At 31.6% G+C, this 27256-nt stretch overlaps 1 protein-coding gene across 1 annotated transcript in view; it reads right to left on the reverse strand.

Annotated features, from left to right (window-relative positions):
• Positions 1-27256, reverse strand: part of LOC106711522 (acetylcholine receptor subunit alpha-like 1) — a 130853-nt gene that overhangs the window by 34414 nt on the left and 69183 nt on the right. Inside the window, exon 2 of the mRNA XM_014503857.2 lies at positions 12561-12764. Coding sequence (XP_014359343.2) covers positions 12561-12746 — 186 coding nt within the window. The 5' untranslated portion in view covers positions 12747-12764. The remainder of the gene's footprint in view (positions 1-12560; positions 12765-27256) is intronic.

The raw sequence follows: 27256 nt of genomic DNA on the forward strand, positions 1-27256 counted from the left end.
GATATAAGCAGTTGCCCTCGACTTCATCCGCGTGGCATTTAAGTCTTTGTTACCCGGAATAGTGTAACTTTCAAGAATTTTTCAAATCGGTTCAGTATTTTCGGAGCCTATCAAATGCAAGCAAATAAACAATGAAATATTTTCTCTTTATAATATTAGTAAAGATAATAATAATGATTTTCGTAGAAATTCGTTTCACAAAATACCGCGAATAAGACAACGCTATCAATTTGTGACGTCTTTCGTATAATAAGGCGATTTCGTTACAACGACATCGTCAAACTTGCGTTCTTAGATACCAACTAAATTTTTATTTCCCAAACTCATAAAAAAATATATTCGTCTCTAAACTTTCGACATTATCGTTCGCGTTAACTTGAAAACGATTTTAACGGTGTCTATTAAAAGATATTGTTATTGCAACATATGAAAAATTTTCACGTCCTTAAAAACACGCAGATATAAAATAGGTATAATAAAAAATTAATAGTTTTAAATATGTAAGCATTGATTTTACTTTGAATTAATTCAGAGCGAATAACTTTTTCACATTTATCGTAAAAGTGTCATATAAGTTAATAATTTAAATATTTTTAAATATTAATAAATAACTGAATAGTGTTTTGTACGAGCATGAATTAGTTCGGTACAAACTTGGCGCCCACATTTCCCATGCGGCTAACTTGCCTCTAACAAATTTCATCTCAACAATCCCTGAGTTGGCAAACTCCAAGATCGATTCACCTGTTAACATATTTGCAACTCCTACTGAGTAATACATTACTGTGTTAACTGATGCATCTACGTACTTAATATTGGTATACTTTGAACGGAATAAACAGAACTCGGTTAAAAAAATTGAAATAAAAAAAATACTGAAGGAGTTTTTACTGCATTATAAGATTCTTATAAATTAAAAACAATAATGAAAACATTAAAAGTTTTTGTATTTTATTTTATATTTCTTTTCACTGTAAAAATTACAAGTTACTATTAATTTTCAATATATAATAGATAGTAAGTAGTATATGTAAAATGTTTCAACTAATATCTAATTATTGTTATTTGGAAAATAATGCAAGGAACGATTTGTGAAGATTTTATTAAATGAAATTATCTTTCGTTACGTTCAGTTGAATGTTACTACTTGTTTACTACAGACTGTATTCTAACTTAAGTACCTGTGTTACTTCTCTACGAACAATGCAACGCATCTACAGTTCTTCGAGTGTTGCTGTTTTTAGTTTAATAAGGGAAGGGGGGAAACGAGCGGCGGTAACAGCGAGGTGATCATCAACGCCCATGGACATCCGCAACACCAGAGGAACTGTAGATGAGTTACCGGCCTTTGACAAAGAGATCGCTCATGGTCCTTCAAGAAGAAATATTTCTTGAAGGACCATGAGTGAGCACCTCGGTTTTCCAGTTACACATTTGCCCTATTATCTTTAAAAAAAATACAATTAAATTTCATCAAAAATAAATAGAAATATGTACGAAGAGAAATCAAATCAAAAATGCTAAATGTGGCAAATGATAAATAAAATTGTCATATTTCTCTACCAAAGGCATTTAATCTTAGAATAGTCGCAAAATTTAGTGTGCATATTCATCCAGTGTTAGTGTTCCAAAATTGCATCATCTCATATTCACCATTTCCCGTCTTGCTATGAAAAGTTAAAACGTCTCTTGGCTCCCGTCAACTCTCAAAACGTCCCAAGACGACCACCTAAGTGCCTTATCCTCTTTTAAATGCATCAGACACGGAATTGGATATTTAGATGAAGTTTTAGATTCGAATATCGAAATTGAATCATAGATTAAAGGTATTAAAATTAAAATTAAAATAGTAAGTTATAAATTTAGTGATATATGAAATTCTAGTCATTTTAAAGCTACGTATGTGTTTAATTTACTGTCTATTAAAAATACAATTTTGTAATCTTCTGTACGAGAACATGAATATAAATCAATATACGATATTTCGCTTAAAATCCGAATATTTCGAAATGTGAATTAACTCGAGTTTGAGTTTGAAATCAATACATTGCAATTATAAATATACTAGCTGTCGCCCGCGACCCCGTCTGCGCGCAATTAAAAAAAAACTTTATTAGTAGCCTATGCGTTCTTCCAGACTATTTTATACGTCTATGCCAAATTTCATCAAGATCTGTTGAGCCGTTACGGAGATACCTTCAAACAAAAATCAATCCATCCATCCAAACATTCGCATCTATAATATTAGTAATTAGGAACATTCAACACATTGTTAATTTATTTTAACTTTAAACCATTAATGAAATATGCATTCACACTTTTATTGAAGACCGAGTCCGTGTTTGCATAATATGGATCATTTGAGTGCATTGTTTGCACCGCTCGGCCCCGTCCATTGGGAATGTACCAAGTTAGTTTCACTCCTAGTATTGTGCTTTGATGCAATTACGGATGTACCTTCGTGAAATTTCAGCCAGTAAAAATAAATTATGATGCGCACTTCTATGATAAAAATAAAATATTTTTGACAATTGTGCTTTTATTTGTATTAATTATACGAAAAGCAAGATAATTTAACGAAAGCCAAAATTTTCTCTCAATAAAAGTAAATAAAAGTACAAGTTCTTGTCGACAGTCGACTGTAAATTGACTTGTACGTAATACAAACAACAGTCACATTGTTGTATAAATTCAACAGTTTCATCAATATAGCAGCAACGTCCAGACATGTTTCCAATATCAAGTAACATGTCCCGTTTGTCTCCGAACTACGAAGTCCTTTCGGGATAGAATCGATTTGCGGGAAACATGTTTAAATTTTCATGTAATGTGAAAGTAAAGTTTTGATAATACAGATTAATTAGGTAGAAAATAATCGCAAGTATTGTTTTTAAATTAGAAATATTGCAAATTAAAAAATAATTTAAATAAAATTGTTATTAAATAATTTCGTTAAAATTAAATGAGATTAAATTAAATACAATATATGGTGAAATTTAAGATGATTAAAATTAAATTGTAAATAATAAAATACGTTTCAGTGATTTTCAATAATTCACAGTTAATTTCCAAATTTACTAAAAGAAAAATCTTTAATTGAATTTACCTTAACAGAAATGTTACTAAAAATTTAAATTAAATTTAAAAAGACTATCTGAATACATAAAACTCACTTAAATGTATATTTATATGGAAATTTTGCAAATACGAATCGTTTTTTGGAGCACGGATCAAATAAAAAGGAGATTTTACGAGGACATTACTGTTTTTGTATAACAAAGAAAGTAGACGGGGCGGAGTCTGAAATACACAATATTAAAATACCAGCTGGCACCCGAGACTGTAGATACACCAAAAACATTTACAAACTCTGTATTAAAAATAATGTAGTTTTTTTTTAATCATTTGAAAGGGAATTCGAATAGAGATGTATGAAGTAGTATACTCTGTGCCGACCATCTGTAGGCTATAGGGCAGAGTGAAGATGATTTGAAAATAGAACGCGTTTAGTTGCCAATATTTTGTGTGAATATTCATAAAATGAATGTTGAACTTTTTATAATAAACTAGCTTTTACCCGCGACTTCGTCCGCGCGGAATAAAAAAAATGCACACAAGATAAAAAAGGTCCTATATGTCCGTCTCCTAGTTCTAAGCTACCTCCCCATCAATTTTCAGCTAATTCAGTTCGACCGATCTTGAGTTATAAATAGTGTAACTAACACGACTTTCTTTTATATATATAGGTATAAATTCTCTAATGAAAATTTAGCAAAAGTTCAATAACCAACATTACTTTCGTGTATCAATTTAAAGTAATCTGAAGAAAGAATCATTTGTATGAATGTACATGAAAAGTATTTACGCGTTTATGCAATCAAAAAATGAATAAATGTAGTAAACTAGCTGTCGCCCGCGACTCCGTCCGCGCGCAGTTAAAAAAAAATGAAAAATAGATGTCGGCCGATTCTCAGACCTACTAAATATGCTCACAAAATTTCATGAGAATCGGTCAAGCCGTTTCGGAGGAGTACGGGAACGAAAACTGTGACACGAGAATTTTATATATTAGATTATGTTGTTTTGACTTTTGTTTTTATACCACATTGTTGTTAACATTACATTGAGCATCATATTAGCTAAGAAAATATTTTATTTCCTTGTCTAAAATACTGCCTAAAATGCACCATCATTCAAAATTACATACTCAATTATTAACTCCCAAAGCTTACACAAAGAGATTTTCTTATGTCCATTAATACAAGCCATTAGCGGTTCTGTTACGCTGCTAGATTGTCTAATCTCTGAATTAAGCATAGGCGAGACACTAACATATTTTGCCTTGGATTTTCGTAATAGACCCTGTTTTCACTAAGCGCGACTACATGACAACTATTTCGGCGCGCTGTGGTACAAGTGGCAATGGCATTTTTTTGTGACTGCGTAGTCAATCTTTGCCTTGAAGAGGCATTTACAGCTCCATCAGGCTTGAGATTGTTGATGGCGCTTGCCCTAAACCACATTTGAAAGTAACTAGGCTCGAAAGCTCCCTCAAGACCTATTAGGGACACGGGCTATTAGTTCGTTCTTATTACCAGATTGGCAGGCTACCGAGCTGGAATATCCATTTCACAGTGCAGCTAATAGGTTAGTTAAAAAGGGATCTTATAGCAGTTAATGGTTATTATTTTGTTGTCTCACGTCGCTGTATACGTGAAAATCATGGTGGTGCAGTCAGTAAGTTAGTGGAAAATAAGTTTTACAGCAGCTAGCGACTAGTCACTTAGTGGTACCGGACGTTAATGTTTAGCATACATCTCCGGGAAGCGAAAATAATTTAATCAGGCCACCACCGACCGGGCGGTACTAATTACCGTCGGGCCGCCTCTAGCGAGGTATTACTCAGTTAACTGTACGTAGTTTTTCACTGGTCTCCTTTGAATTTTGATAAATGCGGCCAACGAATGCGATATAATAGAATTATACGAAAACGTCGGCTACTTTGATACAATTTGGTATTTTTATACGATTAGTAACGTGCATAATTTGAACGTTACTGCTTCTAACTTGGTTACTTTTAGTTTAAAGCTAACCTGATTTGAACCTTCAATGTATTAAAATAGAGTTAAAAGTAGATAGTGGATAATCTATCTAACAGTTTAGTTACGTCTATAGTAGTGTGATATCAATCACATATATATAAATAACTGTGACGCATTAAAAAATGAAACGTAAACTAGAGTCGATGAAATTTTAAGTTCCGTGCTAAAAACGCTTTCAAATCTAACGACGTCAGTTAGCTGGAGGATTTAGTTTGAGTACTTTAATGCTGGCCTTCCAACTTTTCTCGAGTAGATGAAAAAAAAATTCCTACCACCTACTAGTGGAGAGGTTTTTAGTTGAAATTCAATTATAAAATCCACCTTAGTATTCTTTTTATAATGGTTATTCTATTTGAAATAATTAACGATAACAAATATGTATGGATATTTTAGCAGGAACTATTAAAATAGTGGAATTGATGATTGGTTTATTGGTATTTTTAGCTTGTTTAGTTAAAAGATCTTTTGCTTCAACCTGTTTATTATGAAACTAAATAAAATGTTCTTGAATGTTTCAAATTGAGAAGACGTTAAAATGTAAAGGTCGATGTTAATTGAGGTAATTTATACAGTCCACTTATTAGACTAATTTTGTTTATTAAACGATCGTTTCTATTTCCTTGTAACTTAATATGTTATTCATTGAATAATAAATATTTAGAAATTTTGTTAATTTGTTTCTTAATAAATTTAATTTATGGTAAGAAATCTTGCAAGTTACTACATTGGAATAAGATTCTAATAGGCAATAATTGTACGAGTATGTTGTTAAATTTAGAAGTATGCCGTTTTATATGTGTATATACGATTTAACACTAAGAATAGGGAAAGACCTTTCTCATTAAAGTAAATATATGGAAGTTCTTTTTAATAGTCTTCTGGTTTTTAGTATAATAAGAAATGTCATCGAATATTCATACAAAGGAGAAACCTTCGTACTTCTTTCTTTAGAATTCAGTACATAAACGTCGTATAATAACTTGAAGAAAACACTGAATTTTATGTCCCTTTGTTAGATTTTACGACATCCAATGCATGGATAAGACGTATAACATTTTTGCATAAAAAACTATCTAACTATTATTGATCAGTGAGCAAAAATTTACGGGTTATGGTGTATGCTTATAAGGTGACAATATTTCTAAAGAAATAAAATTCCCCACAAATCTGTCAAGATATGTTTAAAACAAATAGTTGGTCTTCTGTTTCATTTTATTATTTAACCAAAGATATATTGTTAATTTGGTAACGGACTGTATAAAAATATTTTCACATAAAACTAGCTGTCGCCCGCGACTCCGTCCGCGCGAATTACTCGTAAAAAAACTTAATCAGTAGCCTATGTGTTCTTCCAGATTATGTTCTACACCTATGCGAAATTTCATCCATCCATCTAAACATTCGCATTTATAATATTAAGTGTGAGGTCACAGAAACTTCAATAAATAATTTAGAACATTTAAAATAACACGGCTACTATAAAAAAATAAACTTGCATTTCAAATTCTAGCATTACAAACCGTAGTCCAAAGGAGATGGTAGATACGTCTAAATTTGAGTTATGCCAGTCTCCTTTGGCGCAGTTGTCGAGTGAATTTGAAATTTCTCCGTCGGGCCAGTGCTCTCAGCTAGCGCCTTGTAAATTTTAAATGAAAGTTTTATCTTACAGATCGTTCCTCTAAGAGCAGCTTAGCTATCGAGAACTTGTTAGTAAATGCGGCAAAATGTGAAAATGCTAAGGGAATATTTAAAAGCCACCAACCAAATGAAAATACCACTTTGTCGTTACTGAATAATTAAAACGCTTGTTTATACTTTACTAGCTGTTACCCGCGATTTTATTCGGATGGGATTACAAAACTGATTAAGTAGCCTATGCGCTATTTTAATTTGTAATATTTTTTGCTTCGATTTTTTTTAATTATTCTTGAAACACTTAAGTTAAAAGCCCAAACCTTTGCACTATATTCATCAGAAATAAAAAAAAAATATGTCAATGTTTTTTGTTTTGTTTTTTTTTTTTTTGCTTGGCTAATTTAATATTAACGTTGTTTGAGGATTGCACGATTTTTTTTAAACTTCATTTGTATATAAATAATTTCAGTTTCAATGCAAAAATATTTCTGTTATTGAAATCCTGTAAGCTCGGTACAGGTTTTAGTATCACCTAGGAGCTTTCTGAATAGTAATGGATGCACTTTATTTATAGAAATACCGTATTCAAAACCAACCACTCCGGTAGACTAAAATCCAGCAACGTATTGCAATGGATGTAAAATGAAATGCTTTGAATGAATTAAAATATTTTAGAGATGTATTAAGTGAATAGAACATCGGTGGCTCAGGGGATAAGCACACGATTTGTAATCTGCAGGTCCTGGGTTCGAATCCCGCTATGTAAAAATGTGTTTTCGATTTCCGATTTACATATTGTACATTTATCTTAACGTTTTGAACCTGCAACCTGTACATATCTACGAAGAAATTTAAAGATATATATGAAGTCAACCAACCCGCACTGGACCAGCGTGTTTGAGTAATGGCCTAGTCACTCCTAACTTAGGGTAGACTCCGAGCCCCTCATTAGAAACAAATAGTGAGCTGATGATGATGATCAAGTGAATATTTTTAATTAATGAATTGATCACAAAGTAGGACCAAAAATATATAAAAATAGTTTTTAAAAGGAAACACAAACATGTAGGTTCGCTTCTATGTCCTTTAATGAATATTCAATAAAAAATTAACTGTATTAAAAATGAAATGAGAAGTTATATCGATTTTAATTAGTGGGAAAAATTAAAAAAGCTTTCTAACAAAATTATTAAGATACCCTGATAGAAACCACAAGCCTCATAAAAACAAAGATCTCGCTTCGCCCGTCGCCACTTTGAAGTAAACCTGATGAATTTTAAAATTGGAATATCAAAGCGTTCGTTTTATGGTTCGATATTCAAATTGATGAGCCAGAGACGAGTCCTATTCATAAGGCTTCAAATACATTGGAATTGGTTGATGAGATTGTTCAATTCGTTTCGCTTTGGAAAGGAATAGCTTCAAACAATTTGCAATAGGTTTATTTGTATGGTATAATGTATGTCACTCTTTAAAGCTCGCATGTGTTTAATTTACTAAATTACTCTAGGAATAAACAACGATGAACTAGTGTTAGCCATAATTATTTTTTTAATTAAATTTAACTAGCACAGTTATTTCTGTTTTTTTTTCAAAGGGAATGAAAAGGGGGACAACATTTTTTACGCATAAAAGCATTATCGTAACCCAATTAAATTGAACGATGTTAGAACGTACACAAAAAATATAAACATGTCTATGGTTTCGTACATAAAATAATGGCATTATTTTTATATCGTATACCCAATTTAATATCAAAGTGAAATAGAGATGTTTTTGTTTAATTAAATCGATTTGCCTTTAGATATTTCCAATCGTTTCGAATTATTCCATTCAAGAACAAGTTAACTTTGGTTGTTACTGCTTTAGTACATCTATGCATATTGTTGTCTCTATTTGGTTAAAGATAATGTGATAGACAATATGTGGTTCCACTATCGAAACATTTGTACAAAAACATATTATTTTCTCTACTGTTTAAAAGAGACTGAAACAGACGAAAAATATGTTTTATAAATTTTTTGAGACACACTGATAGGTTAACTAAACAACTGTTTACATATAACTCAACGTCAGAACCATTCCCAGAATAAGCTAAAGCAAACAATTCCACCGATCTTCGTACATTTGTTTCTTTTTTAATACCTCCTAAGCTCACTCTGATTGGATAGCTTTGTTTCTGTTTCGGAGCGATCTTTTGATTACTTGGTCAACACAGCCTGGGTTTCAACGATGGTTAAATTAATTAAATTCTCGACATGATATCAATTGTAAATGCTGATGGTTTTCGTAATTTTTTTTTTTTTGAAAGGTATAAAACTTTATATTTTTAGGAACATTCTAGATAAAAGCTGCTGCAAAGAAATTAATGAGGCGTGCATCGAATTAAAAATTTACCATGTCCTTTTCATAATTCTAATAATTAAAATAATAAAAAATATTACTAAAGACAAATTTGTTTAGGCAAAAAACAGCTTAAAGTCAATATTGCAATTAGAGAATTTATTTTACCAAGAAAATCCGAATATCAAAGGTAGACGGTTATTTGATTTGAAAGCGACATTTCTGTTGTTTAAGCAATAGTTCACTGGAAATGTTCGACATTCCGTTCGCGGTGCCTTTGAAGTGCCGTTAAACGGGCAAATAGCTGTTTGCTTTCTGCTCTATTGGAGTGAATCAGACTACAATACATTATGTACTTTACGATATATACACATATATATATATATATATATATATATATATATATATATATATATATATATATATATATATATATATATATATATATATATATATATATATATAACAATTCATACTGACTTACAAATATTATACATTATAATAAGCTTATTCGAATAAAAGTAATTGCTAGTTTTCCCCTAAGCTATGAAATTTTTAGAATATTATTAAGACACCGCACAGAGTTTTAGTCTCAAAAAATATATTTAAAACTGTTATGTAATGAATATCGAGTTTAGTTAGTAAGTTATAACCCAGGATATCCTAATAATATGAACATGGATATCTGCTTTGAACTTGTGTAAAACATGTTGCTAACATCTAATCTGTGAAAAAGACACGAATACGTTTTAAAAATATTGGCTATTTATATATCTACGAAATATATAATTATATTTAAACGAAAGGCTATTAGTAAAGATTGTGAACAGTATATTAAAGCAAATAATACACACTTGAATAGATTCAATACCGAATCTAGATGAAGCAATTCGAAGGCGAGGTTTATAGGTCGATTGAAATACACCTTATTATTCCAAGCGCAAAACAGGCATTGGTAGGCAAGAAGTGAGACTTGTATAAGTTATCGAAAGACTTGGACTATGAATTTATTCGTGCTTGTATTGCAAATACCAATAAGATCTTTGAAGACTTGTTGAATTTATTAACTAATCAGAATTGAAAGCTAGCTTCGGATGAAGCAAATTCAATTGACCATAATATAATTATAAAAATTAAACAAATAGGAACTTACTTTTAATATGATTAATAATGATTAGAATTAAAAGAAAAACATTACATAATAATAATACTAATAAATCTAATTTTACTCCTACATAACCTTAGAAAATTTTTGATAAGTTTAAATAATTTTTATTTTTATTACTTTACCTGATTAAGTAACTGAAATTTTTAGGAAAAACATCAACCTATACTTGTAAGACGGAAAGAATTGTAAAAAACGATAATTCTTTTCCATTTAATAGTTTTCGAAAGAACATTGTTTTTTTTTATACTTTGTACGCTCAAGCTATGATTTATGTATCTAGTGAACAACATTTAAATGTTAAAGACTAATTTCAGAGTGTACAATTTCATGTTTTACCATTTAAAACTGAAACCGAGCTAACCAACTGAGCGAATTTCGTCGCCGAATTGAATTTGGCTCGCGTCCCCCGCGGTCGTGTTAAATGAGTTCTGCTCGTCAACTGTTTGAAAGTTAAATGGATTTCTCAACCGTTGTGTTATAGTTTTTGAGCGATATATTATTTATTTGTCTATTAAAGTTATACTAATTATTTTAAGGTTTACAAACTAACCGCTTTCTGGCTTGTAGCAAACGTTTAAAATTTGTATTTCTTTACTAAACTACTGCGTTTTTATTTCATGTGTAAAATTCTTATGTATTCTTCATTTTATTTTCATAGATGCAATAAATTTTACGTTTGATGCCAAAATTAAGGATTCACATAAGATAAAGCGAATTACTAAGAAGCATCTGATTTAATATTAATAAGTTTTATTATTAGAGAAAAATTGTATTGTAATTTTGAACGTGAATAGCTTGAGTTTAATTCTTGTAATTACGGTAAACAATTAAAGAGTTGTTAACCGTGCTGTAGTCTAAATTCCAAACAGCCTTAAAGCCGCAAAGGTGTTCCAGAAGTTACGCCAACAATTACACATAAGTGGTTCAGCTGGAATTCCCTTTTCGGTTACGACGCCATCTGCCTTAGCGAAATGCGAACCATTAAAACTCTAACCCGGCGCAATGCAATTTCCACTATATCCTGTAAAACCCAAAGTTCTAATTTGCTTTGCTTGCGATAAGTGAATATTTTCGAAATTGTGACGTCATTGTTGATTTTATGGAATAAAAAACCTTTTGGTGACATGTTTGATAATTATCAAAAACAAAACGTGTTGTAAATAAAATAATGAAGTTTAGAATGTGAATATATTTAATTTGACATACGTATGAAATGTAACTGAGTTACTTTGACGACCGTCGTAATTTCTAAAACGAGAGGCAAAGTTTTAACAACCGAACCGAACGAATCAGAAGTGATAGAGAGGTATTCCTTTTTAATGAAGGGATTTAAAGGTTGTTTGTATAATCCATTTCGTTCGGACTTTGCACTGCCTCGGCGGCAAATATAAATTTGTTTTATTGAAATTCCCTAACAACATTAAACGGGACACTTTCTATCGTAACGGAGGGTTAAGTTTTATAAGGGTATAAAAATATTTAATGTAGTTTGTCCATTAAATTTACTTCCGAAATGAGGACTCGCCTAAATTATTTTGTGATGATTAAATTTGCTTCCTACTTATTCAATAAATTGAAATAATTCTTCTCAATAAACATAAAGCAGCGATATCCTTCACAACAACTTACAGGACTTTATATGTGAATCTGCTACCAATTTTCCTTTTAAATTAAATATAACACGTAAAGTTTTATTAATTCATTTGTCGTAGGAAAAAATCTCCAAAATGATGCAAACTACAAGATTAACAGTAGTAGGCGCCAGCAACAACAACATCTGTTGCACGAATGGGCTAGCTCGCTCGGTTAAATACCATAACCACACAGAAGACAGGCGTGAAGTGGAAGCGATTTCGCGTTTCGTCTGAGGAGTGTGGTGCTGGAGGCCTAATTTTAGTCATTTTTCCATTCTCACCATTTTCTTAAAGAAAGGATGGGAAGGGGAAGTGAATTTAACGGAGGAGGGAATGCATAGGAAGGTGAAATATTCTATTTCTGTGCTTCCTCCGCCGTAAAGGTAGGCAACGCATCTGAAATTGCGGATATCAATGGGCAGCGGTCGCTTCACTATTTCGGCAAATTCTGGTGGCCTCTTGCTCGTTTGCCTTCTTATGATATAAAAAAATCGTCTTCAATCAATTGCTTTCAAAAATTCTTGCAATCGAATTGCAAGGGATACATACAATGGTAACGCTCTACCTAAATTCACCTTTAACACCTTCAAATTATTTGACACGAGAAACTTACAAGAAATCTTTGGTGATGACGATTAAAATAACGATTGCGTTGAAATTAATGAAAGGTATACTCACGACGTCGATAAGTTGACTGAGTCGCAGTCCCATCTTGACAGTGAGGCGATCTGAGTTGTTACCAACGGGGCGGATGAGCCGGTTGTAGTTGGACAGCAAGTCGTCGTACAGCCGCTTAGCTTCAGGGTTCGCGTCGCTCAAGCGGCCCCACACGCACAGGACTCCGACCACAAGCGCCAACACCATCTTAGGCTAACACCACCCCTGTTAACAAAAGAAAAAACAAGTGAGCATCGAAACAAAAGAAATGTCAGATAAGTAGATGTGAACAACTAGACAAGTTCAATATAGTCTGATTTATTTGATTAATTTTAAAATAATACAGAGAAAATTGAGTTAAATTCGCAATTTTGTATAGTTTCAACTGTATTTAACATTAATAGTACATAAAATATCTTATTTTTACTTTATATAGATAGATAATGTGACTAAAAATAGTCACTTAAAGTGAATTTGGGTAACAAATAATGCAAATGAAAAAAAAAAGAAAATGTCGTGATTACAGAAAATTAAATCCAGTACAATATAGTGATTGAAATCAATAAATTTATCAGATTCCATTTGACAGATTACAAGAGTTGTTACTAAAGAACACTCGCAGTCGTAACTTTTAAAATGTAATCCAAATTTATTAGGATTACACAATTGAGTTAACGCGCAGGATAACTCGGAACATTTTATCCTTATCCGAGATAATGGGCCGAGTTCGATTTTATAACTAAGTAAAGGCTCAATTAGAAAACAATAATCGTGGATAGATTGAGATGTATAAAGTGTTAAGAAACATGGACTAACAAAACTTTGTGTAAAAAATTGGAAAACTTATTTATTCCATGTGAATTTTTCCAACATTTTTCCAACAAAATTAGCACAATTTTTGGTCTATACTAATTTAAAAAAGAGAAAAGATTTGACTGTTGGTCTGACTAAACTAAAGATATAAAATTAAAAAAATCAAAATATAATTAAAAAAATCTTGTGATTAACATATATATGTTAATATTTTTTTTTAAATCCTCGCGAGTGAAGTCGCGGGTAACTTCTAGTTGTTTTATAAGATCATCTCAAGAAATAGAAGCAATTATGAATAAAAATAACAATAATACAATTTGTTTTTGGATGATATTTTTCCTGAAATATTGGTATTGAATCACACTGAGTATTAAAAGGAATCCTCAACTAAATATTTAATATCATATATCATATATCACACATAAGTACAAAAATATTATTCATTCACAGGTAATATCACACGTGACGAAGATATACTTAATGTCAAAAGTATTAGATACAATTTGTCAGAACGTTGACGTCTCAGTTGTCAAAGGGAAAGTACACAAGGAAAATGAAAGAAAAATCGCTTTTTTCGTTATTCATTTAGGCTGTTCGTACACAACGCAACGCAAATCTTCTAAATATAGCGATTTTTGTCTTACGCGACTTAATAAATACAATTGTTGAGGTTCGTAAACTGGAACGGATCGCCATTTTTTTTTCGTCGCCAAAATCGCTCACCACCAGTTTGACAAAATCGTCGTGAGAAAAGTCGCTGCGCTGTACTAACCGAATAGACAACTCGCGTCGACAATTCAACGTTGTTAATACGGAGCGCGCGCAACGCGATATTCGCAACGCAAGGATACTATATTAGTTTTGAATATTAACGTTCCCTTGTGTACGAAGTGCCTTACATAATGTGACAGACTGAAGTATTTTAGACTTGTATGGTAACACCTGTATAAGACATACTGTCATCTCTTTCAACTTCTTTGATACAATAGAGACAACAATATAATTTCATACTGATGTTTGCTAGTGGAAACTCACGATGAATGTGATAATTTCACACTTCCCTAGTCTGTGAAAAATTTCATTGCTTACTTAGGAAAAAGATTTGTTATAGTGAAATTTGAGTGAAATTGATGTCAAAGAGTTGAATATGAAATGCTGCGAGGAAGGTTAACAAATAACAAAGAAACGTAGCGCAAGAATATAAGGGAAACTGTTATGCTATTCAAAAATTGAAAGATCTCCCATTCTTTTGCGAAACGTGTCTACATTTCTAATGAAAAAATGTTTGTAAACAAATCTTTTAAAAGGAAAACGTACAAATAAAAGGGAACATCTATCATTTAAGAGATATCACTTTAGTGTCCACAATGCATGCGATTTTAAACTCTACAAACTTTACAATAGATGCCTGTTTGCTATCAATGAATTCTTGAGGGACTTAACTAAATTGGAACAGTTCAAAAGCAACAAGCGAATTTAGCCTCAAAGCACTTGGTTTTATGGATTGTATTCCTACAAAGGACGCGGTTTAAAGGTAATAGAAAGAGACATTACTCGAGATCTTGATTTTAAAGTCTCTTGATTTATTTTTACGAGACGAAGTAAATCCTAATTCCATTTGGTTTGTGGTCTGCGTTAAGTGCACCACAATAGTATTTCACGGTAGAAATGTTTTAAAGATAACTTTGTCGTTGCCTTACAATATCGTGTTAATTGTTAACAAAACAAACGTACTCTACATCTATATAAGAATAAAACAAGTGCAACAACAAAACTACCAGACACAGTCCAGAGTATGTGAATCAAGTACTAATAATGAAAAATTTATGTTTTTTTTCCGTCTTTTTTTAACATCCTAGTTTATAAAAATAAAAAGGGTTCACGTTCAACGTTTTACCGATGTTCGATAGTCATTGTAACAATAAACGAATTCGAAATTAAAAAAAATAGTTATTTTATGCCCGCCGTTACAATGTTACGTTGTTCTATTTTGAGTGTCTAATGTAATCTATTAAATCGACACAATAATAAATGTTTGATCCAAATACAAATTGTAACATAAACTTAACAAATATTAACGTATATTTTATCTTTACATCATTTCCAATTAATCACACAACTGGGGTAAAGTCCCTGAGCCTGAAAAACGACTAAATCAAAATGAAAAGTCGCCAGGGGCATTTAAATTGAGGTCAAAATACTCTGGTTACCAGTTTTTAGTTGTAGGGTACATCGTTAATCACCGAACACTGACCCTTTATAGTTAATAACGTGTTTTAGGAAGCCACCGAACGATCTAGAAGGGAGATTACTTAAATGAAAACCGCTTACGTGAGCTGTGAATATAAGAAGGTAAACCGGGGATTACGTAAATTTTGTAGAGATATGATTTTAGTTTAGTTTTTTCGGTAAATATGAAGATTAAAATGTCTCTTAAACTAGTATTTTGCGTAGCTTAAATAATTAAGGCGCTGCTACATGAACAAATCGCACACTAAAATATTGACTTTTCCGTATCCAATTCCTAATAAATTCGGCACTGAAAGTATAGACTTTAACAACTAGATGAAAGTCTGTTAAGTTTTTAGTAATATACATCTTTCTTTGTCAATTTTATACAAACATTTTATAAATTTGATCAGTAATAATAATGCAACATATCACATGACACACATAAATTTGATCAGTAATAAAGATGTTATAGTTTATTAATATTAAATTATTCAAATTTGGAACCCTGATTTTGTTTAGTAGCTAAACCGGGTTTTTCCAGTATCACCACGTATGCGACAACAGATAATTATCACGCACACATACGTGTACTAGTGGTAGTGCAACCGATTGGTGCGGCAGTTAGAAGCTTTGTCTCTACATCGCTTATATACTCACGTGGCTATACTGCGTCTGATTTTAATCATAATTTACTGTTATAACAGATAATTAACTTGATATTCTCAAATATCGAGATAGGCAAAATTCCTTGTTCAGTACAACGTGTGATATCATAATGTACTACTCAGATAAGGGAACCCTCATAAGTTCTATAGCAACGACGTACGTAATCTAAACCCTTACCTCGACACTGTAATCTCATATTTAAATTAAAATTTTCCAAGTATCAAGTGCCCGCATAATAATTTTAGACTCACGTCTCTAACATGATTATACTAAGCAATGTTAATACATTTTGAATTTAACTGTTTAATTTTGTAAAGTAAATTAATTCGTTGTTGTTAAAGTAGTGTTCACTGAAGATATTGAACCGTTTTTTCTTTTGCTATATTCTTATTTATGTGAACAATAAACCTTTTAAGGGTAATACTTAAGCCAAAGTTTGCCTTTTTAAAGTCTTCTTCCTCAAAAAAAAAAAAAAAAATTAAAAGTCTTAAAACTAAAAGGTATCCTCCTCTGTTTTCAACGTGTAGTACCCAAATTGTTATTAAAAAAAAAGAAGGGATTTAACAAATAACTTGAATAACCAACTCCACTCTTAACATAATTATTACATAAAAAATTATGTTATTACATCGTCCAAGAATATACCTTAAGCATATTCAGAATCCCAAACTTAGAAAATCGACTTATCGTTTCCTGAGTACAGGTCAACCTGTCCGAGTTGTATTGCAGAAGATCCGGAATCCGGCATCTTTGTAGCAAAGCAACTTTCTTAGTTCAAGCTCAGTTAGCAGTTCAAAATTGGGTTTTCAATTTTCTAGATACTTTTGTAGTACTTGTGTGAAGATAATTTATGTGTATATTTCTTAAAGTAAGATTATATCGCATTCATAGTTAATAAGTTACTTAGTTAAGATTTATAACACTAAATATACATCAAGGGAGATCAATTAACGATTCTGAGTGTATTACAAGTGAATACATAATATGTAATGACTTAATGGGCACTCAAAATCGAATCGATCAGAAAGTCTGTTTTTTGCAACTTTAAAGATTTTAGAATTTATGATTTATTTGATATTATTCATCATCAATACATAGTATAAAACAAAGTCGCTTTCGCTGTATGTCCGTATGTATGCTTAGATCTTTAAAACTACGCAACGGATTTTGACGCGGTTTTTTTTAATAGATAGAGTGATTCTTAAGGAAGGTTTGTATGTATAATAAATGCATAATATAGTAGAGAAACACTGATAAATTTAAAGTTTTCTAATGTGATGTCGTAAATAAGCACGTTTTTTTGCGCTTATATTGCAAACGCTGGCTGAACCCTACGAGATAGACCAAAATAATGTACTACAGTATTGTTCACCTTAAAAAGTTCAACAAAAAAGTCCGCGATGGTATATGTCTATCTCTTAGGGATAACCCAGCATAACCATTTTTATTCTTTTACGAAGTGATTTTAAACAAAACAGCATTAATCCTTATCCATTTAAGTACACTAAATAAATTGTGCATTTATTCTGTAGTAGGTATATTTTGCATTGCACCCGTGCGAAGCCGGGGCGGGTCGCTAGTTATTTATAAAATAATTATTTAAATAATAACATTTCTTTTTGATTTAGTTTTTTTATCTGTATTTTATCTTGAAAACTACGAATCTATAAGCGAATTTTCGATAGTTCAATACGCGAAGTCATTGGAGTGATTCTATTCAAAGCTCCATTCGTTCAGTCGACAAACGGAAGCGAGGGAATGGCGTCATCGCCAGATGTCCGGCGCGAGAATTGCGTCATTTGATTTCCGCTGCTCCATCGCCCTCAGTTCACAGTTCCTTTAAATGATACGATGTTTGTTGAGGTTCCGATCTCGTGATTTATATTTCAATGCTGTATGATAACATGAGTTTAAAAGTTTTAATATAATTGGTTATATATTATATTTGGTTATGTATTCCTTTTTGGTACATTTATGTATCACTTGCTTACATACAATTGAAAACGACAGTTAGATGTAAGTCATACCCTGGTAATATTGTTATCTTAGAAATTTCATGTTATTTAATTCACATATACATGACTTTCCAGGAAATAATATTTATGTTAAATTTCAATATAAAATACGTTTTAAGGCATTTAAATATATTGTTATAGACCGACAACATGTTCAATTACAAAATCTATTGAATATTCGGGTCGGATAAAATCAGAATTGCCATCAACTTAGACCCACAACACCTCATTATTTCCTATGCGATCCTATCTCAGACAAAGGGTTAAGTGTCAAATGTCAAGGGTCTAGGAGATCGTTTAACCCTTTAATAACATGTTCGAACTATATCCATTTTTTTATTTCACGCATAGTATAGATAAGTAATGTTTTAGTTTTTTTATAAAGTGTATGTATCGAAAAACTTCAAACATGAAGTTTTTAAGAAAATATTAATGTATTTTGAATAAAAAAATATTACAAGTTTCATATTTATTTAACGAATATGAAATTAGATGTATAAATGTAAATGTAAATGACCGAAGAGCTGGCAGCTACCTTGGACAAAGAATTAGTCTAGCCATTCAAAGGGGGAACGCTGCCAGTATCTTCGGAACCTTGCCTAAAGGGACACCTTTTAATGATATATTTTAGTTCTTATGTATTACATTTAATCTAATATTTTAATTTTCTTATGTATAACATTAGTAAGTCTTCACAAGAAGTACATTTTATTTCTATGAATTTTCGTTATATATTGTCACGTCGTTGCCATGGTGAATTTGATTATTTTATTACTGACTATATGTCAATGTTTTTTATCAATGTAATAAAATGTTATAATCATGCTAATATTATAAATGGGAATGTTTGGATGGATGGATGGATAGATGTCTGTTTGAAGGATCTTGATGAAAGAACAATGGCAGAAAAAAAGGTGAAAAAAAAAAATTGTTCTTTGGCACAGATGTAGAACATAGTCTGCAAGAACACATAGGCTACTTATTACATTTTTTTTAATTCCGCGCGGACGGAGTCATGGGCGACAGCTAGTTATATAGCTTTAAAAGTATGTTAAGGATCAAGTATATATTTTAATATCTTGGATGGATATGTTCAACTAAGATTTATGTATATTCAAAACATAATAATTATGTTTTAATGTTGGTACTTTAATCTGTATATGTAGTTACTAATCTGAAATATGTACAATACCAGGGCCGTAATCTAGCAACTATTGTAATAGCGTATAAACGCGTCAGACGACAAGGGGTGTATAAATCTTTGTTAAAATAACAGAGTAGGAAGTTTATGCAACTAGCTGCAACTTATCTGTGGGAACTCGCTTTAGAATAACATTTGATATAATTTTGGGAAACCAAATGCGACTGTGCAACTGCCACAGGTGAGATAATATTTATTAGTGTAATTTCAGAATGCGCAGATTTAAATTGTTTTGGTTTTAAAAAATGTGTTCTTTATGTGTTTAAATCGTAGTCATAGTAAAATGTACCGATGTTTTAAAGTACATTTTGAAGTTTTAAAAACACTTCAGGAAGATTGTATTGAAAACTATGTACGTAAGTACAAATTTTAATGTTACTATTATTATACGGAAAGTTTAGATGGATGAATGTATGTTTATTACAACGTATCTGCGGAACGGCAAAACAGATCTCACTGAAATTTGGCACAGATGTAGAAAATAGTCTGGAAGAACACATAGGCTACTTATTATGTTTTTTCTTTTTTCAATACCGCGCTTACGGAGTCGAGGGCGACATATTTTTAATTACCAGCTGCAAATGTGAAACATTGAAACTAAAACAAAAGAAAGTAGCTCAAAGACGTGTTATAAACAATCCTAAAACAATCTTAAGCCAATGCCGATTACTAAGTATCGTAGAACATTAGCAGATACAAATTAGAACAAATCAAGATACAATCCCGATTCGGTATCCTCTAATCAACCTAAAGCTACATAGAATGATTCGCTCACGAACTATTTGCTAGCTTAAACAACGCCCGTTTCGTTCCTCAGACATAAATTTAGCTAATGCTACTGAGGCTATGACGCATTTCCATTGGATGAGAGAGATTTGTTACTCTCGGGTAAGAAAATCTTGTAATTCGTAGTCGCAAAGATCCGACCGAACTTGGCAAAATTTATCATTTGGAATTCGATTTTAGTGTATGGTTCAGCTAGATTTGTATTACCCTCGATCTTTTGTATATAAAAATAATTTTACTTATCTAAAAGTAGAACATAGTATTCTATTGTTTTAACCGAAGACAGATTGGACGTATAAATATAATTAAGTGTTATCATCTCTCAGCGAGACGCTATTTGGCTGATGATGGTGATTATCTCCCAGTCTATACCCAACTCTATGACGATGAGATTGGCGCACCGAGTTTTCATCCTTCCATATCTATAATATTTCAAACTTTTCCTTCCGTGGCCAAGGGAAATATAATCAAGTGTAAAATGTTCTAACTACCTCAAAGTATTAACACTGCTAATACAAATTCAAAATAGTAACAACGAAGAGAGTAGAAATAGCGGTATTATAACTAGAATAAAGCCATTAGCCGTTGAAAGCTAACTAAAAACATATGAGCTAATGCAAACGTAGCCTGTGTGTGACGCGGAGGGCTATTTATCAAGCCTCGGGAGCTACTGATTTTAATTAAATGTCATTTCGGATGAAATTTAATAATCCTTGTTGACTTTTGAACTAGTTATTTATAATTACCGTGGTGTTACACTACCGTGACATTAGTATTCCATGAAGAATGTAAAGGGAGTCAATATATACAAATATAAGAGTCATGACAATAGAAATCTACGGTTATATATCAAATGATTCTGTATTAGAGATGTATTTAAAAAGTGTTTTTTTGGAACGAAGTTCCTTATCGCGCGTTGTGAAAGGGGGCTAGACGGAAAAAATTCTTACGAAAAGTTGTCACGACACTTTTTGCTATAGTAAGTATGTTAACGACGAATGAGCGCTACTTCACCATGGCAACGACGTGACAATATATAACGAAAATTCATAGAAATAAATGTACCTCTTGTGAAGACTTAAATTTTTTATTCATAGAATAAACATTGGTTCCTTCACTAATTAATCGAAAGGAACTTCGTTCCATCCGGGTGTCCCTTGACACCTCTCAAGATTTTTATTTTTTTTTAAATATTTAATTTGGTGAAAAATGCCAGGGCGATGGCTCGAATATTCTTCAACTTAACTAAAAGTCTCATTTAAGTGTTTTGTCTAATTAAACACTAAACGATGACGACTCTGATGACACATATAGTCACGATGGAAGATTCTCTGGGGAAGTAAGAAATATATTATGATAAATTTAAACTAAGGAAATGATTAAGTAAAATTAAATGACTGATAGCTGAAGTTAGTTTATATGTCTCTATATAAAATATGATTCTTGAAGTTAATTTAAACAAACTAGTGACTTAAAATATTTATTCATTTGTTACGAAACATGCAAAATCGCGAATAAATGTATAAAGTTTAGTCACTTCTCTAAGAAACTAGAGTCTCGATGTTGGCAAACTTCTAAACTTTGAACAACATATTGTTTGGGACACGTCGTATGTTTTGATAATTTGTTGAAGATGATAAAACTTGTTTTGACTATATTTCGTATTTAGTTTTGAAAATACAGGAATTTTATTTAATTCTGATATAAATAGCTTTAACTAGAAAACAAAAAGTGAGGCTCTTTCTATGAGATTAACATTTAAGAGGCATAATTTTAATTAGTAATTCTTTTGGCGATATAAGACTAGCGGTTACCCGCAAGTTCGTCAGCGCGGAATTAAAAAAAAGTGAAACCCATAATAACCTTCTCGTCCAAATCCCGTCAAGTCAGTCCAGACATTCCGGAGATTACCCGAGACAAACGAAGCCTTGCATACAGACCGCAGACATACAAAAAAATGGTTTTTCATTATCAGCTACGCAAATGTATACAAAATACGTTTTTTTTTTATATTTCATACAGACACTTCAATCTTATTAATATGTTTAAATTTAATACACTTAAATTTATTCAAGTGTACTCAGTCCTGCTTCATTATACTACGGTTTTTATTAAGATCTCTTAAACTTTAAGTTACTTTAGTAAATGTAATTGTAAAAAAAAAGTTTATACCAAATGAGTTGGTTCCATCATAGCATACAAAGCTAGATGCTTAATGCAGTATGAAAAAAGCTTTTAAAGTTATTTCTACTCATTATTTAAAAAGCAAAATGCGTTCTCTCACTTCTAAGCGGCCAATGAAATCCAACGGCTTTTAAAAGCAGCTTTTTAAATGTAGCCCGTAAGCCAGCGTGTACAAAGGTTGGCCATTACCTGACCGGGTGAATGAGTGAGCGAAGTCGTATGAATGACTGACTGATTACGGTCGAACAAGTGATCATTCGTTTTTTAACACGTTGTATCTATTTAATAGTTTTATTTGTACTATTTATTTCATGGGACGAAGTTCATCTCACTTATATCTACCTACTATTGCTACAGAGATACTATCGCCTTATGATTATACCTCTCTAGCAGAACTTAATTAATTTTTTTAAATAAAAAATCGAGTTAAATCCGTTCAAGGAACAATATTTTCATATTGTAATGAAGAGAAAACATTGTACATGTACTCCAATTTATGCCGAGTCCGCAGATGCGGAGGTTCTAAATCCAAGACACGACGGCCCGCTAGGGATATGCGGGAAAATTTACCCACAAAATTGGGTAACATCTACCCAACGGGGTAACATCGAACAGCGACGGAGAAACTTGAAAATCGATGTTATGGAAATAGGGTTGCTACGAGGCAGCGAAAAAATTAGATATTTTACTTATGAATGATTTTTTTTATTTTAAATAATAGATTCAAGGTCTTGAAGTGGTTCCTCGTACTCCATCTGTACGAGGAAGCGACTGTTTTAGTACCACTTAAACAGCTCTGAGTAGCGTCGTAAGGCCATAAAAGTTGTATTTATTTATTTTATTTAATACCTGATTATTTATTTTTTAACAAATAATTCTCTCGCTAATCTAATTAAGTAAGAAGTTTCTCATCTATATATATAAAAGAAAGTCGTGTTAGTTACACTATTTATAACTTAAGAACGGCTGAATCGATTTGACTGAAAATTGGTGGGCAGGTAGCTTAGAACCAGGAAACGGACATAGGATAATTTTTACCCCGTTTTCTATTTTTTTTTTCCGCGCGGACGGAGTCGCGGGTAAAAGCTAGTAAGAAATAAAAGTAACGAAACATAGAACGTTTTCGTGATATCTAATCATTACTATTGCTTACTCGTAAACCATAAAACTATAAGAACATTATGAAAAAATTAAATACTTTGGCAATTCATTTTTATCACTCGATAAAAATTGAATTACTAAAGCAATCCAGCGATTGTTCAGTTTTCAGCCTCGTAGGCGATATTCCAGATTATTTGCTGGTAGGAATTATGATATTTCACGACATTGAAATTATTTTTTTAGCTGAAATGACATCATGATATTTGTTATCTTAAACCTGATTCGTATAGTTTTACTTTTTATATAATGCACGGCAAAAAGAGTCACTTGTAATATTATTTTTATTAGTCAGTAACAGAAAACATACATTTTTTCCATTCGTTTAGAGATTCTTATAAATATTTTTAAATATAATACTCACTTAGATATAAAGAGAGTTCTCCCAATCATAAGAAAATAAGCTTCCAAATAACGAGGCTACAAACCACACTATTAGATATAACTTGCTTGGCGAGAAAAATTTAAAACAATCCCTAAATCTTCACACCGTTTATAAAAAAGTACGTACTTAATAAAAAAAAGTATCTAACTTACTTTAACTGTACCGTTTTGGTTTATTTTTTTATTTTAAAAGGTAATAAATCTAGTTACATCCAAACAACTCGTTTGCAATGTTTTAACTGTATTAATTTATCGAAAACACAAAGTTTCCCGTTGCCTTCACGTCAAAAAAGGAGATTTATTAATGATCAGAAGGCGAACAAAGTGTCCAGTTGCCGTATCATAGCGGTCGCATCGCTTTGAATTATGGTCGGTCTTTAATTAAAGTTTGTTTAATTAATCAGTATGCGAGAAAGTTAGTTACTAAATTAATTCTTTGCTTACACGTGACTTGTACATCATTAGGAATAAAGTTACATGTAATAAGGTTTGTTCTTTAGTACTTTTAATTACTTGTTTGGAAAACAATCATAATATACCGTTTTAAAAAGTTTTTGGTAGTGGAATTTGTAGGAATAAATAAACCATTTAGATATGTCAGTCCGCTGGAATATTTGTAGCTTGAACAGACGTAATAGGGGAAGAGTCTGAAACAATATTATTTTTTTTCGTGCAAGAACAGGCCGGTAAGCCCACAGCCACACGCGCGCAGACGACGCGTTAAGTCTAATGAGTGCGTGTGTCGGAGGCTTACTTTTAGTTATTTCACTTCCCACTTTCCTTATCTTATAGGGAATTGATAGAAGGGGGAAGTGAATTTGGCGGAGGAAGGGAATAGAAATATGTTATTTCTACGCGTCTTCTCCTACGTCATTTAAAGATAGACAACGCATTTGCAATTGTAGATATCTATTGCAGTCAATTGTAGAATTCTGGTGGCCGCTTTCTACATCTTATAAAAAGTAAATAAAACGGTTACAGTCATATGATATAGTTAATCCGTTATAGGCACAGACTAGTTTTTAGTCAGAGGCCCTAAACTTGTGTGTAGCAGTAATAAAGATTACAAGAGTTTATCTTATTAATATTAAAAGTTATAAGAAACATATTTTATTAAAGTATTCATTTCGTGAGACATTATCATTAACTTATATAGAACCGGCTAAAACAGTGAGCGACGGGCCGCGTCCGCGAAATAATACCAGTCCCACTCACCCTGATGAAAGGCCCCCAAAGGGCTCGAAACTAGTCGGTGACGACACCGGATATATATATATATATATATATATATATATATATATATATACATATGAGTGTTTTAACCGTTTCTATATAAGTTAACATATTTTATGTTTGCTAAAGGTACTTTGTTGGTTGATGGTAAACTTAATACTTCTCAACATAAATCTCACGTTTTAGAATACTTCAGTTGATAGAGGACAGCGCTTCAAGGGTTGCCTTAGGTTTTAAAAAGCTCTATTCACAGTTAAAATATAGCAAAGTTTTATTAAAACTTTTTGATATATACGAGAGAGGAGCGCGGTTCAGGCGATATTGTATCTCATAAATATTCCATGACGTAAAGCTAGAATAGCCAGTCTTTCAATTTACACGAAACAGAAATATGTTGCAATTTATGTTTCAAAAGTGATAATATCCTGAATTGTCAGTTTACAGAGTGTTGAACGCTATCTATCTATCTATATATACGGTTCAGATAGCGTTGTTGGTCATTGTTGAAATAATAAATAAGAAAGAGTTTTTTTATCATAGTCTTAAATAGAATTATTTAACAGTAAAGTCCAACAAAGATATCTGAGGCGATGAAAGGGGCGTTGCAGACGCGCTTAGTTGTGACAGAAAAAATGTAAATCCTACATGGGCATAGAAAATTACATAAAAGAAAATAAAAACATGACAGCTACAGTACGAAAAGGGCGCTAGTGAATAGTCATAATTTAGATAGTCTTGTCGGTCTGTACCCATGATTCATTTTAAGCCTTGTAATGCAATGGCGCTGCACTTGAATTAGATATGTATTGTTGTCTCAGTTTTTTCAATAAGAATGAGAGGCACGACGATATGATTTTATAAAAGTGCTTCGACGATGGAAATTCATTATGTAGTATGTAATTTGGTTTTATTTAAATCTACATTTTGAACATTTAGACTTTACAAGCAAAGCTAACTATAATATCTCTGTATGTTACAAAAAAGACAAAAAATAACGATAAAAATTCGTATTTACTATTGTTATGTTATTTACAGATATCTGGATCAACGCCAAGATTCTAGAACACTCGACACTTTCTGGTCCTTTTTCAAATAGTCGGATTGTTATTCGACTAACAATGAAAAATAGATTACAATCATTGTGTACAGCAAGAATTTAATTTCTTTGTTGCCAGTAGTCTGTAACGACATTTTGTAGTTCCAAAAAAAGTTTTGGTAAAAAAGTATCAAGCACTGTCAAGTAGTTGGTGCTAGAGGCCTAATTTTAGTCCTTTATCCCTTCCCACCATATTCTATGCGTCCCTTCTCTGTTGATTAAAGGTAGGACACATCTGCAATTGCGGATGCCTATAGTCAGCGGTCTTTTCTCTATTTTAGAGAATTAGGTGATCGCATGCTACACCTTAAGGTGTGTACTTTTTTAGTAGTATTTTATTCAAATTGGAACTTGTTTTATTTAAAAATATTAAAGCAGTTAAATTTCACTTGAATAGGAGTTTTAATTTCTGAATTCAATACCACATCTACAAAACTATCTAAGATTCCCAATCAATAAAATATATGTTATCCAAAATAAAACTCAGAAATAAGTCACAAATGGAAACTTATTCAGTAGATTTATTGCAGTACAATTATAAAATCGTTAAAGTAAGATTGCATATTTTCAGCTTTACGCTTTCATAAATATTAAACTTTTAATTAAGAAACAAGTATGAATTTAAAGGCAAAATAAAATTAAGAGCTAATAAAAATACGTTAAATTATTATATTAAATACTCGTATAACATTGAAGTAGAAATATAAAAAGGAATGAATTAATTAGTTTATGATAAGGTTATAATAAAAATTCTATGTTCGGTTGTCCTCTATACATTTCAAAACTATTAGTTAGATTTTTATGAATCTTTGAGAGCTATTTTTATGATATTTGGGCGCCAGACACTTTATATGTGAAAAACAAAAAAAAAAAAAAAACTACTAAATAATGATAAACGAAATTCAAAAAAATTTACAATACTTTTTATCTCCTAAAATCAATACTTATT

This window comes from Papilio machaon, chromosome 20, assembly GCF_912999745.1.
Source record: "Papilio machaon chromosome 20, ilPapMach1.1, whole genome shotgun sequence".
NCBI lineage: Eukaryota > Metazoa > Arthropoda > Insecta > Lepidoptera > Papilionidae > Papilio > Papilio machaon.